The sequence below is a fragment of the Eubalaena glacialis genome, chromosome 2, assembly GCF_028564815.1.
Source record: "Eubalaena glacialis isolate mEubGla1 chromosome 2, mEubGla1.1.hap2.+ XY, whole genome shotgun sequence".
Lineage (NCBI taxonomy): Eukaryota > Metazoa > Chordata > Mammalia > Artiodactyla > Balaenidae > Eubalaena > Eubalaena glacialis.
In genome coordinates, this window is record NC_083717.1 from 182,795,800 (window position 1) to 182,809,870 (window position 14,071).

General features: G+C 55.1%; 1 protein-coding gene across 5 annotated transcripts in view; it reads right to left on the reverse strand.

Moving 5' to 3' along the window:
- Positions 1–14,071, reverse strand: part of CCDC88C (coiled-coil domain containing 88C) — a 123,705-nt gene that overhangs the window by 38,402 nt on the left and 71,232 nt on the right. For all 5 annotated transcript variants that reach the window (XM_061181172.1, XM_061181173.1, XM_061181176.1 and 2 more), the window contains 4 exons: positions 9,082–9,228; positions 8,293–8,437; positions 5,014–5,198; positions 336–473 (listed from right to left, as the gene is read on the reverse strand). In XM_061181172.1, coding sequence (XP_061037155.1) covers positions 336–473; positions 5,014–5,198; positions 8,293–8,437; positions 9,082–9,228 — 615 coding nt within the window. The remainder of the gene's footprint in view (positions 1–335; positions 474–5,013; positions 5,199–8,292; positions 8,438–9,081; positions 9,229–14,071) is intronic.

A 14,071-nucleotide genomic window follows, 5' to 3' on the forward strand; every position in this document is an offset into this window, starting at 1 on the left:
TTGCAGCTGGATCATTCTTTGTCATGCGGGGCTGGTCCTGTGTGTTGCAGGACGCTTAGCCGCATCCCTGGCCCCCACCCACCACATGCCAAGAGCATCTCCTCTCTCCTCCCCAAGTCATGACAATCAAAATCGTCTTCAGGCACTGCCCATGTCCCCTGGGGGGCAAACGCGCCCCCCACAGCTGATTGAGAGTGGCTGGTTTGAGCTGCAGCTAGGCTAGGTACCTGGTAATGCACGTTGCCCCGATGGATTCCCAGGAAATGGCTAAATCCTGGACTCTCCCTCCTGCAGGCAGGGGTTCCAGGAAAGGGATCTGCGCGGGAGGTGCCTACCTGCCGGGCTCTGTCAGCCTTCAAGGTCTCCATGTCGCTCTGCAGCTGCTCTTTCTCTTTGATCAGCTCCTCACTCAGGGTCTCCAAATCCTGGTTACTCTGCTTCTCCCTCTCCAGCTGGGTCTGTAACTTCTCAATCTGCAGACCCAGAAGACCCAGCCAGGCAACAGTTGGCTTCACGAAGTGAACTACATCTTAAAACAAATCCAAAACCCACCAGCCCCACAGAACACTTTAATGGGCCTTTTCTCAAGGGAAAGTGTCCAGGCCTTGCTCAGAAGGGACCTCCCTGCACCCTCTACCCTCAGCTCCTACCCCACGACTTGCATCTCCAGCTCACGGGCACCATCGGTCAGCCTCCTCCCAGCCCACCTCTCCTCACCCTCACTGCCATGTGCCCAAGTGCCTCCGGGCTCCTTGCTCCCATCTCAGGCCTTGTCCGCTTTCCCAAGGGTCAGACCACATGCCCGGGGCCACCACCACTGGCTGTCCCACGGACTTCACTTGGTGACACTCCTATTCGCCCAGCTGCTCAGAGTGGTCTTCTGCTATGTCCCTCCTTCCTCTTTCACCCTCCAGTAACTCTGTCCCCAAGTCCTGCCCTCTCTACCCAAGCTGCTCTACCGCCACTGCCTAGCTAGGGCCGGGCCACCTTCCCTCTGGCCTGGACAACCATCCAATCACCTCGCTGACACCGAGCTCTTCCGCTGGGGTCACCCCGCCTGACCGTCCTAAAACATGAACTAGCTACTTCATCGCGTCTAACACCTGGATGAGGTGGTGAATCCTGATCCTCACTCAGTAGGTCCAGGTCAGGACCTGAGATTGGGCTCCTAGGCGATGCCCATGCTGTGTCTGCACTGGGAGGGCTTCAAGGCTGCCGCTCCCCTTCCCGCCAACACCAAACCCCTCAGCGCGGGGGACTGGAGTTGGGAAAGAGGCATGACTCTGGTGTCACAGGGACAGAGTTCAGAGTCCAGTCCCTCCCTACTAATGACGTCACCACGAGCAAGTTTCTGTAACTGACGCAGGACCAGCAGCGAGCATCCTTGAGAGCTTCTGTCACTGTGTCGTGCTCGGCACACGCCTAGCAGGCGACGGGTGCAGCAATGTTCGCTGCCCCTCCCCATGAGAGCTCTGGGCCCGGCCACCTACAGAGCTCCTGACCAGCCGGTCTGCATTTTGACATGGTCCTAAAAGGTCCTGATGTGCTGGTTTGGGATGGCTGTTCTGAAAAAGTAGATTGCAAAGACCAGATGGTTCTCGAAGCTTTGAAAGATCTTGGACCTCGGGGCACAACCCCGAGATGCCCAACAACCCCCGGGAGCAGCAGGTCTGAGCCTGCTGCAGTTCAGGCCATCTGGGCCGGGGCCTTGCGCGGAGAGGTTTCCAAAGCTCCCGGAAGGATCGCTGCTCTAAAGCAGACTCTGCGTACTTGTCCTTGGGTGAGGGGCACCCTGCCTTCCTGGCTCACAGATCTGGGAGCTCTCAAACCCTCACAGGAGGAAGCAGCAGGCAAGCTTCTTCCCCTACCAGCGGGGAGAGCTGGGCCGAGCTCATACTCCTACTGTCATATCATGTTGTCAGCACCTCAACCCCCTGCCCCAACCCGGGGACGCCAGGACTGGGAAGCCCCACCCAGCTGGGGTCGACAGGAAAACACGCAAACATCTGAGTGGTTCTCAAAAGCAAGAACGTATTTCTAATCCTTCCATATCTCTGCCCCCCTTCCCGGCACAAGGCCTGGGACTCGGCAGGGCACCAGGGATCACCTCCGATGGTAGAGCCTACACCTGAGACAACGGCCTTGAAGAATAAAGGCAACGAGCAGTTGCTATTATTAACCAAGTACTCAGGAGGACACTGGGCCCAGAGGGGCTCAGCGACTCGCCCGAGGCCTCACAGTGAGGACGGGGCAGAGCTGGGACACACCCCCGTGGCCGGCCCCCCAGCCCTCACTCCCAGTCAGGGGGGCCTGCTGGCTTACCCCCAGCCTTACTGTTAATAGCCTATCCCTGCTGCCCCTTCTCTCCCAGAGAAAGGAACATTATTCCAACCTTCGCATTTCTCGTTGCTGTTGCTTCTGCTCTAAAGATGTGATCTCCCCAGGTCCCACACCCACGCCATCTCTCTCCTTTTCTGGTTCTTTTTGCCATGGAACCAGAGCCCATCCCTGAAGGACCTCGGTGCCCCTGGGGTGAACTCGCTGGGCTGAGATATGGGCTGGCTGCAGGCCTTCCAGCCCTGAGAGGTTTCCCGTCCTTCCTTCCTGAAGCACCTGGCTTGGGCTGCAGGTGCCACTCCGGGTCCCAGAGCATGTGAGTGCCAGGGGGCCTGCCTCTCAGCCCCAGGCTGCTCTTTCCTTCTAGTAACAGGCCCCCAAAGGGCTGCCCCCTTCCCCTGAAAATAAGGGTTCTTAACTTCTTGGCTTAAGGAATAAACTCTTAGGACATCAATGCAGATTCACAGTCTCAGGAAGGAGGCAGCTTCTCTAAGGTCCACGGAAGTTTTGCGGGTTAGAGGGGAGGATATTAACTTCAGGGAACTAGGGTTTCCACAGACATTTCAGACCTAAGCAAGCTCGCAGCCTGGGCTATGCTTGGGGTGTGGAAGAGCCAGGCTGGCACCAGCAGGACCTGGGGGTTCACTGATTGACTGAGGAGTGTCAGCTGGGGCCCAGACAGGCCACGTGGGGAGGAGTCGAGGAGGGTGGGATGGCTGAGGCTGGAGAAAGGAAACTGGGGTGAGCTGAGCTGGATTAGGGTCCAGTGAGCCCTCCAGCTGGGGCTGAGGTGTCCACCCATCCAATGTTAGGGGGCACCGTCAGTGCTGGGCTCTGGGGGGAGAGAGCAAAACCAAGCCTGCTGGGCCGGGACAGGTTTGGTCAGGCCGCAGGCAGGCTGAGCAGGATGGGGAGAGGCGCTCTGGCGGGCAGAGGGCCGCCTCCCAGGGATCCCGGTCCCAGACACAGGACGGGCCTGGGAACTGTGGCACCTCCCTCCTACCAGGGATTCTATGCCAAGACATGCCTCCTAAGGACCATGGCAGGAGAGGGCTGGTGTCCCACCAGGGAACTGACCCCAAGAGGAAGCAGGAGGGTGGGGACCGAGAGACAGGGGGCTGAGGAGTAATGCCGGGCAGGCAGCACCCACTGCCATCCTGTTTGTGCAGAGGAGGGGCCAGAGTGAACCACGAGGGCGGGGAAAAGCGTGAGCCGTCATCTCAGAGGGCTGCTGGGAGCTGGGCCAGCGCTATTACATTGCGGGCTTTCTGCAGCAGACCCGTGAGGACCCACGGAGTCAACGGTTCTCATCTTTCTAAAGGCTGATTCTTTTTTATCTTGGCCAAGGTCGAACTGCCACTTATAAAGACATTTCCTGTGCTAGGGCCATGTGAATCTAAAAAACCTAAACTGTCTAGCTGCCTTCCCCATGTTGTACTACACTGAGAGACATGGCATGAGATGGGGTGGGGTTTTCTATTGTCCTACGAAGACAGGACAAAATGCTTGTCGGCTGAAATGCTGCAAGGCACACAATGCTTCAAAGGGACACGAAGAGCGAGTAATCAAGCCTGGGAGGTCCCAAGAGGGGGCTCCAGAGACCAGTTCACAGAAGGAGGGGCTGTCCCAAGCCTCACACAGAGATAAGGGACCGGCACAGCCAGGACCAGCGGAGCCCAGGTCTCTCCCTGCAGCCCGCGTCCCTCCCACTGCCTGTACAGCAGTAAATGATGCTGGCAGGACTCACGGGCAGGTGGGACACCCGAAAGCACCAGGCCTGCATGGCGGTCAGCAAGCAACGGGGCTTGTGTCCTCTTCCTCAGCTGGACTCTGGCAGCTGGTGTGCTCGGAGCCCACGATGCAACTGTGCCATCGCAATGTGGCCTAGGTGTTCTGAGGCCCTCTGACCTGGAGTGACCAAGACTTGGAGGCGATCCCTAGCCTCTCAACGGCCCCTTCCTGCACCTGAGACTGAATCCCCAGTGCAAATGGGGGGGGGGTCCTCCTAACTGTAGAAGGAAGACTGGTCTGTAAGCCTCTGCCTGTTCTCCCAGATGTCTGGGTTCTCCTGTGCTCCTGGGAAGACCCAGCAGCTGTCCTGAAAGGCAAATACAGTTCCGCCATCTCTTCTTCCCCATCTCATAAACTGAGAGGAAGGAGGTGAGCACTGATCCTGTTTTACCACCAGCAGTGCCCTAAAATGCCCATCAATGGTCCCTACTCCCCACACACGTAGGTATGTCTTACATCATTGCCTCCTCTCCCCTATGACCCATCCTATGCTTTTTCATGGTCCACTGGTTTCTTTTCACTGAGCCCTTACCGCGTGCCAGACTCCTTACACACACTAGCTCACAGAGTCCACGCAACACGTATGAGGTGGGAAGCCCACTAACCCCATTTCACAGATGAAGACAAGGAGGCACACAGAGGTCAAGTACTGTCCGAGACATACCCTCAAGGCAGTGCAGGCACAAGCCACGCTGCCTCTTGACTCCTCTCACAATTGCTCTTGTTCTTCTAGTATTGTATAATTAACTGCAGCTGCACTGGCTTCTGCTTTTCTCCCAGCGGTGCATCCTCACCGACACCTGACTGCCCTGCCTGGCCACCGACTAGTCTCTATAGGGCAGACCGGGCTGGGGGAGGGGTGTCCACCCCCCTGGGCCAGGTTACCTTCTTGTTGAGCTGGTGATTCTCCTTCTCCAGCTCCCCGCACTTGAGGCTGCTCTCCTCCAGCGCCAGGGACGCGTCCCGCAACCCCTGGATGGTGCTCTGGAGGCTCTGGTTCTCCTTCTCCAGCTTCAGGATGCGGCTAGAGGCGCACTCGTTCAGCTCAAACACAAACGACTTCCTGGAGGCTGAAGCACAAAGTTGAGTCAGGCCCAGGATCCAGGAGCCTCTGCTTCCGGCCATGAGCTGGGGCCATCGGGCCCCCATGCCCTAGGTTTGAGGGGCCTGGGAAGGGCTCCCATAGGTCGGCTGGGTGCCCCCCATTTCATAGGCTGCCGTCGCTGTTAGTGCCTGAAAGTCCCTCAGGCAGTTTCGGTCCCTCTGCTGGCTCAGCTGGGCCCAGAGCTTAAGAGGAAAGCAGATTACAGTGAAGAAACCAATGCAAAAGTTTAAGACTGTGTTAACTGCTGGGAACTGTTTTTTACCAAGCTGCTAACCAAGTTGACCGACCGTACAACTCAAGGGTCTTAGAGCCTAATAGAGATGGCAAATAGGTGACATTTTCTGTGCCAGCTCTGAGAGTAGTGGGAGTCTGGGTGGCTCAGCAGGAGGGGCACGATAATCGACTAGTTATGTCTGCCACTGGTGGCAGAAGGCTCTGTGGACACGTATGCCCAGTACTTGCCATCCCTGGCTAAGGTCCTTTGGACAGAGATTTCATTTTGTAATTTCACAATTACATTGACAAAAAATGAGACAGTATATGTAAATTACTTTAAAAATTCTAAGTGCGATGAAAATATAAGCTAAAGATAGAAAAAGGGAGATTATCTACTCTGCTTTCTTTCAAAGAGCTCGATTACAAATGGAGAAGGGGGCATAGACCTGAGAGTCAGGAATGGGAGTTCTTAGCTTCTTCCTGCCACCAGCAGGTGCATGACTTTAGGTGAGTCATGGGGCTTTTTCAGGAGGAGAAAGGAACGTGTATGAAAGTCCTTGAAAGAAGGGGTTGGTGTTGTTCCGTCCCCGCCTGTCCCATCAGTGCCACGGACTCAGCTCTGGGAGCCTTATGACACTGCTAAGAGGGCTGCGCGCCGACCTGCTTCTTACTCATCACCCCAGGGGCAGGGGTACATACAGGACAATGGCTTCCATAGTGAGCACATCAAGCTAGAAACAACTGTGTGTGTTCAGATCCTCTGGGTGATCGTAAGGACTAAAAGGCATGTGCCACCCTCTTTGAGTTCTCATCTTCCACTGAGGACAGCAGTTCAGACCCAACAAGCCTGAACGTCCTCAAGACCCCAAGCAACAACAGGCAGTGAAGCAGTGGAGGTGGACGGAGTGTCCGTGGCTCTGACCCAGGCCCAGCGCTGATGCACATAAGCACACATGCTTGCAACGTATGAAACTACGCTACAAATGAAACAAACCTCAACTAAAACTCAGCTAATTCTCAGCCTGGGATCACTGGGACAGTACCTTGGCAGCATTCATGAAAAAAGAACATTTTCTAATTGGGATGAAATATATTTAACATAAAATTTACCATTTTAAAGTGTACAGTTCTGTGGCATTAGATATATTCCCATTGTTGTGCAACCATCACCACTATCCACCTCCAGACTTTTTCATCATCCCAAACTGAAACTCTGTACTCATGGGGACTAATTCCTAAGGTCCTACAAGTTAAACAACCGCACTGACCACAAGCCTCCTTTCTTCTTCCATAAAAGCCAGTGCTTCAAAGACTATTACTATGACACAACAGTTTACTACTGAGTGCTATGCTCATTAGCACCCCAAGCAACCAGAGTGATGGGATGTATTTCAATAACACCGTGGCAATAAGAACAGCTGTCCCTTATTGTTGGCCGTGGGCCAGGCATGGCATCATGTTTCACTGTCTCCTCCTATGAGGCAGCTTCATTACCCCCATTTTGCAGATAAGGAAACTGAGGTCTAAGAGAGGTCACCCAGCTAACCTCCAGTGGAGGAGCCAAGACTTTAAGCCAGGTCTTTCTGAATCAAGAAGGCAGCACACCACACATGCAAAAGTATATTCAGGCTCTGCCTGCATCATGCCTTCATTCAAGTCAATGCTCATTAGCTCCCAGCTAAGTACCAAGAGTTGGGAACACCAAGAATAAATCATGCTCACTGACCTGAAAGGGCCCACGAACTATACTGAGTAGTCATCTAAAGGGGTGAGGCTTTCTGACCCCACAGGTCACCCTGGTTTCTAACAGAAATACTCTCATTTGGTCTGGGACTGTCCCAGGAGGCCTGCACCACTTCTCTGCTCCGCCAGGGGGCAGTGGTCCTCCCCGATGGGCCTGTACTCCTCCCAGAGCCGGGAATCAGGGTGATCCCACCCTCAGCCCCCAGCACAGTGTGCGGGCACCGAAGCACAGATACGACTAACTTCCCTCACAGATGAGCAGTTTAATAAGCTGATTTTTTGCTTGGAACTGATGGGACCCCTCGAAGAGGTTTCCAGCTACATTCAACGACCTTGCCATTATTTGAGGGGGTGTTTATCAGAACTGAAGAAGCAGCCCCCAAACCAGCCAAAAGCCCTACCTCGCTCTGTCCAGCTCTAAGTAAACAATAACTCGCACTATCAGGGGCACGTGTGCTATTTCTGAACACAGGAACTGGCTTATTGTTTGCTGGGCGCCGAAGCTTCCTGCTGCGGTGCTGACTGCTGCCCCACCCACTTTCCCCTGGCCGACACCCCATCCGTCTGCGCAGGGGCAGCGGTGCAAGCATAGGAGGGAAAAGAAGAGGCCTGGGTCCTGTGAGAAGCAGCCTCTTAGCAGCTCCCACCCAGAGAGACAGAGAACAGACTGCATCCGTCTTGCCCAATTATGCAAATGAATGGAGGAAATAATGCCCAAGGTACATTTCTAGTGGGGATCAGTGACCACTGGGGACGTCTCCTGCCATCCAGAGCTTTCAACCATCCACAGACAGGCCTATGATGTCCTCTGGTGTCAGCGTGCTGTAATCTGGAAGCCCCTGGGACCGTCCATATGGGAAATGGGAAACCTGGCAACAGTTGATTTGTGTTTCATGTCCTGACATCAAGGCTGCCAGACCCCTCATGTTCTCCTTGGGGAGAAGGGTAATGAAACAGTTCCAAATGGCACTTGAAGGAAATCCTACTTACTTGGGGTGAATGGATGGCCTGACATGGAAGATTTAGAGCTGAGGGCTCCGCTCCTTGGATGAGGAAGCGGCCTCAGCCAGGCTGGCTCCCAGGCACCGGGCGCTACCTACCGTCGGACAGGTCTGCATTCTTGGACAGCTGCTCCAGCTCCCAGCCGAGGTGGGCGGATTCATTCATGCTCTGCTTCTGGGCAATCTCGAGGACCATGTTTTCTTCCAGCAGCTCCTCTATTCGCTTCTTATCCGTGTCCCGGTCCTAGTGCAGGAAGAAGGACGGAGTGAGATCGTGGCCGGGGGGCCCCTCCGGACAGGCCCCGGCCCCCGTGCATCCACCCTCATTCCCCGAGGATGAATGGACCCCAGGCACCTGCTCACTTCCCTGCACAGAAATGAGTTCAACACAGGGCCCAGCTGTGAGAGTTACAGCCACTGAAAGATACCTTGACTGGCAACGGAGGTGATAAGAGAGCTGAGGTCTCTAACTGAATGCTGTCTGAACAAAGTGACTTACGGCCCAGGGCTTTAGAGCATGTACCATGGTGACAGGTGGCTTCGAGGCTCTATGGCACCTAACATGCCTTGAGAAGCCTATAAAGAAACTCAAAAATCACAGCTCAGCCCACACCATAAAAGCCAGCAGAGACCCTTCTTGCAGAAGACACACACGTTAGCTCATCTGTACAGAAAAGCAACCCAGAGGTACCGTCCTATCCGTCTGTAGGCGTTCATGGTGCCCACCCGAGCCCGCTGAGCTGAGCGAGCTACTCTCTGCAGTCAGCGAGTTACTGTGTCGGCGGTGGCACCAAACCCAGTGACGGAAAAGCCAGAGAGGGGCTCAGCACAAACCCGAAACCTCCCCAATCTGTTTAGACAGATTTGAGCGACAACAGCCTGCAATACCAATTCCAGGTCGTGAAGCTTTGATTTCAGCTGCAGGTTCTCTTTCTCCAGCTCGTGCACTTTATCGCCCCGGGCTCGAGCGGCAGTCAGCTGTTCCTCCAGCATGGCCTTGGTTTCAATTAAAATGATATTATCTTCTCTCAGCTCCTGGGCAGCAAAAACAGACATGAGCACCATCAGATAAAGGCACCTGGTTCAGGACGACAGGGCTCTGAGACCAGAGCTCCTCCAGACCTCTGAACCCAAACAAACAATCCAGGGATAAGGCTGCTGCTGTGAGAGTTCTGTCTCCACTTTGGAGCACCTCCACCTTTTTCACTGGGTCAGGCCAAATGGACTTTCTCGACTGAAAGAAAATATTTAAATCCGGGAAGGTAACTTTTCCTATGCCGGTCACAGTGCAAAGGCATGTGACATCTATAACCTGGTCTGGTCGGACAAGTGGACTCCACTGACAGATCCGGGACCTCGCTGAGCCTCCATTTCCTTAACAAGGAAGGGGTGGGGCTAAGAGTCTGTCCCAGGTTCAAGGACTGAGTCTAGTCCTCTCAATTCAACATTCATTCCACTGATCAGGGTGTTGGGGAAAAACAGCTATTCAGACAAGCTTTCGTTCAATGCACAGCTCGTATTTGAACATTTTACACACATACTCTTGGAAAAACAACAGTTCTCAGCGATGTCCTGGAAACAGGGAGTCTTTAAGACTGTGAACCTCATAAATAAGTCCCTAGGCCTCCTGTGTGCTGGGCACGTGCTGGGTGTAGAATATGATGGCTGTTCCCTTGCAGGGTCCCTCACAGGCAAGGGGTCCGAGGAACTCGTGGTCCCGTGCATGCAGCCCAGCACACACAAGTGATTCAGATCTTTCACCTCATCTCTGCTCCCCTCCCCCACCGGTTAAGGGGCTTCTCGGTTTCTCCTCTCCCCAGAGTCCTTCCAGCACCACTCAGCATCTCCGGGGGACTGAGATTCCCCTGAATGCCTTCAGCTGGTGAACGTGCACACAGGGGAACGTGTCCGTTTCTCCTGGTGGGCAGTGTTCTAAGGCTTGCCCCGCTTTTGGGTTCTAACAGCTGGGAGCTGGGCTGGGAGCTCTGCTTATCCACCACCCGTTCATTCGCCCTGCAAAGGCCAGAATCCAAGATACTTGGTAAAGGGAAAACTGCAAGCCTTCCGGTCAGCGGACATAGTTCTGATCAAAGCCCGGCAGCCGTAAAAGGTATAATCATTGAAATTCTAAATTCCCTGGAGCCCTCTCTCTGCTGGAGATGACGTCCGCTGTGTGGCTGTCCCTGCCCCACTCACTCTTCACAATGGTTCTTGGGGGAGGTAGGAACAGTGCCTTCCTACGGAGGAAGAGGCTGATTTGGGCAACTTAAGGAATAAGCCCAAAGTCACAAAGCCAGCAAGCGGTGAAGCTGTGACTCGAACCTGGGCCAGAGAGTCCCAGACCTGTGTTCTCTCCGCCGCCCTCAAGCTGCCTGCAGCCCATCCTCAAGGGGCTCGTGTGGATAAGAGGCCCAGACTATCGATAACAGTGTGAGCCACAGCAAACAGAGGGGTTTCAAGCAGGAAGAAGACCTGGTACCCCCCCCTCTGGCCACTGTCCCGTCCCCACTGTTCTCACCTGGCATTCCAACAGGTCTACACACCAGCACTCCCAGCCCTGAGCTCCCACAGCACAGGCCACCCCCTTCATCCTCACGACCAACTCCTATTCAACCTCCAAAGCCCAGCCTGAGTTGGCCCCTCTGAGAAGTGGTGGCAGATTCTCTCTGTCCCACCTGCTGAGTCAGGTACTTGGGCTCCCAGAGCACCCTGGGTATGCTGTGAGGCAACGGTGAGCTGGCCTGTCCTTCTCCCCCAGACTGTAAACTCCCGGGGGTAGGACTATTCCACTTCTCTTGTGGGCCTCACGAAGTGTTCAGTGAACACCTGTCAGCTGAATCATGCCATGAGGGGGAAGTACAGGTGGCATGCGAGGTGGGCCTTGAAGGCCTCAGAGATTTCCAACAGGCAGGGACAGACAAAGGTGACCAGGAGCAGAATATAGCACTGGGTAGGATGACTTCTAACTATCAGTACTATTCAAAAACATCTCAATTTTCTGGTGGTATCAACTTCCCCATATATTAGGCAACAGAAATAACCAGCCTTGCACCCCTCACTGCCTCAGAAGTGAGAAGCCAGATCCGCAAGAAAGTGAGCCCCAGGTCCGGCAGCAAGCCCAGGGCTCGGTCCCCAGGGAGATGCTTGCCTCCTTGCCTCTGGGCAGCTGCCTGAGGCCAGCCCGCCGCTGAGGACCTGACCCCAACTGAATCAGGTGGCTATTTAAAGGCCTGACCCAGCCCGGCAATCAGCTGAGGGGCCACGTTTAGGAAATCACAGGCCAGGCCTGACGGCTGGTCCCCAAATGGCTCGAGAGCTGCCCCTGCTCGTCTACGTGATGACCAGGAGCAGTGACTGGGAAAGTGGGCCGATGGCTCCAGTCCCAGGCCCGCCACGTGCGCTACGAGCCGTGGGGCCTGAAGCAAACGCATGTCTCTCAACCACCGATCCGTCGTCCTCTGCTGGGCACGAAAACAGGGCTGAGGTGGGGATCAGAGGCGATAACGCACGTGAAGTAGTCCGTGCACGGGGCCCGAGGCCCAGTAAGCAGGTCGGCTGCCGTTATCACCATCTTGTCAGGCCCCCGTGAGACACTGTTCAGGGCAGCACTCACTGAGCATCACCAAGCGACAGGCTAACAAAAGCACCAAACTCCAGGAGGTGGGACAGAACCAAAGAAACAACAGGCTCCTGCCCCCTGCACTTGGGACCACAGCACCCAAGCCCCTCGCTAACCTCCGCCTGGTTCCGCTGCAGCCCCTTAAGCTTCACAGAGGACCAGCCTGCTTTTAAATTTCTGATTCGAGGAGCGTGGTGGACTGAACCATAAACCAAGCATCAGGTCTGTCCTGCTCTAACTTCTTCTTCTACCGAATTTTATCAAAACTCCTTAGAAGTCATTAGGAAACACAGAGACCCAAGTGGGAACAGAGTCTCCCTGCTCAAGGTGACCTTAGTTCCCTGCATTTCAACATTCTCGGCTTACAATGTGATGTCCAGGTGCTGACATGAACTGCCAGAGGCCGGGCGTCCCTCTACCCCCCATGGCGTCTGAGGCAGTGGCCGCCATCACCCTCTCCCCCGGCTCCCCTCCCCTGCACCACCTTTTTGTCTGCGTGACCCCACCCCTTTTATTTCCTCCTTCCTCGGCAAGGCTGGGGTCCCAGAGGTGGAGAGAGGCATTTCAACGCCACCTTGGTCCCCCTCTTCACCGACTGCGCTGTTGGGCAAGTTATTAATTTATTCTCAGTTTCGTTATCTGAAAAAATGAGAGGACCTAACGCTGGCTGCTCAACCTCACCAGGCCACCAGGAGGCTTAAATGTGGTGATACGGTTTGAGCTTAACACAGTTAGTTCCTGGTGTGTGGAAAACGCTGCATAAACACACAGTTATTGCTGCTCATTTAAAACCTCACTGCACCTACTGTGGGCCAGATCATGGGTCTGTAAAGGGCCAGAGAATAAATATTTCTGGCTTCTCGGGTCCTAAGTCTGTCACGACTACTCAGCTCTGCAGGCACAGTACAAAGGCAGCCATGGGCTGTGTGAATGAGCAGGCGTAGCTGTGTTCCAATAACATTTTACTTATAAGAGCTGATGGTGGGTCGGACACCGCCCCGGGACCGATGGTAGTTTGGCCATCTCTGAGCTGGACAATGTGGGCACCAAGGACTCAGACTCAAGGTCAGGAAGGCACAGATCCAGTCTTCAAGGAGCTCCCGGTGTGGGTGGGAAACAGGGGATGCATCATTACGACACCATGCGATGAGTCTGCCTGGGGGTAAGAAGGGGCCTCAAGGAATGGGGGGCGGGGCTGGGGATGCAGCCCGCAGAGCTTGGCCTGCCCACCCCTCACCGGCCCTCCCTGTGCCTGGGAGATGCGCTGTGACGAGGGGCCTCAGGGGGCACCAGCGGACCTGAAGGGGACTCGGTTTGGCCGGAGCAGAGAGTTCCACAGGGACCAGAGTGGGTGTCAGAAGAAGGAGTGGAGTGTGGACTTTATCCCAAGAGCAACGGGGAGGTGCCTGAGGAACTCTTAGAAAGGTCACTCTGGCAGCAGCCCAGGTGGATGTGAACGAGAAGAGGTGGGGGCAGAATGGCCAACTCAGATGCTTGTGGAGGGCATTCTGGAATAAAGATAATGTTATTCCTGCGCAGGCACTGGAATAATGTGAACAAGCAACAATGCAGAAGGCCGGCCGGGCACTGGGACTCACTCTCCAAACATCCGCCTCGGCCAGGGACAGGCTGGGAGGTGGGGAAATGGGTTCTGGAGGATGGAGAGCACCTGGGGCTGCAGGAGGAGGTGGAGGAGAAAGAAGAATCAAGGCCGAGCCGGCTCTGGCTTGAGTACCTGCCTCGGTGGATGGTGAGTCCAGACTAGAGACAGTATGGGCGGGTTGGAAGGAGGGAGAGACACTGGATTTGGACACGCTGACCTTAAGACAGACTGAGGTCTGGAGTGCGGGAGAAGCCCAGCCCAGGGATGAAGATTTGGGACCTGTTAGTCTGTACGTGCCAGCTAAAGAATAGGCAGAAGGCAGAGAAGACATCATGGAGAAAGGCCAGATGGTAGAAGCAGAGCAAGGTGACCACCACCCGCATGGGCCCAAGAAGATGAAGTTCGGGACTCAGGAAAGCCAGGTGAGTGAGGGGTGGAGGGTGGTGGTGTCTGAGCCCACAGAGAGGGTGGGCGAGGGAGGCTGGGAAGTGCCCACTGGACTGGCACAGGAGTCGTGGACCCTGATTCTCAAGCATGGTTTCAGGCGAGCAGAGGTAGAGGCAGACCCGGAGGAGTGGGTTAGAAGGTGAGGCAACGAAGGGCACAGCTGGTGTTCTCTCCTTTCAAACAGGCTCGGAGAGGGACCGGGGTAGCTC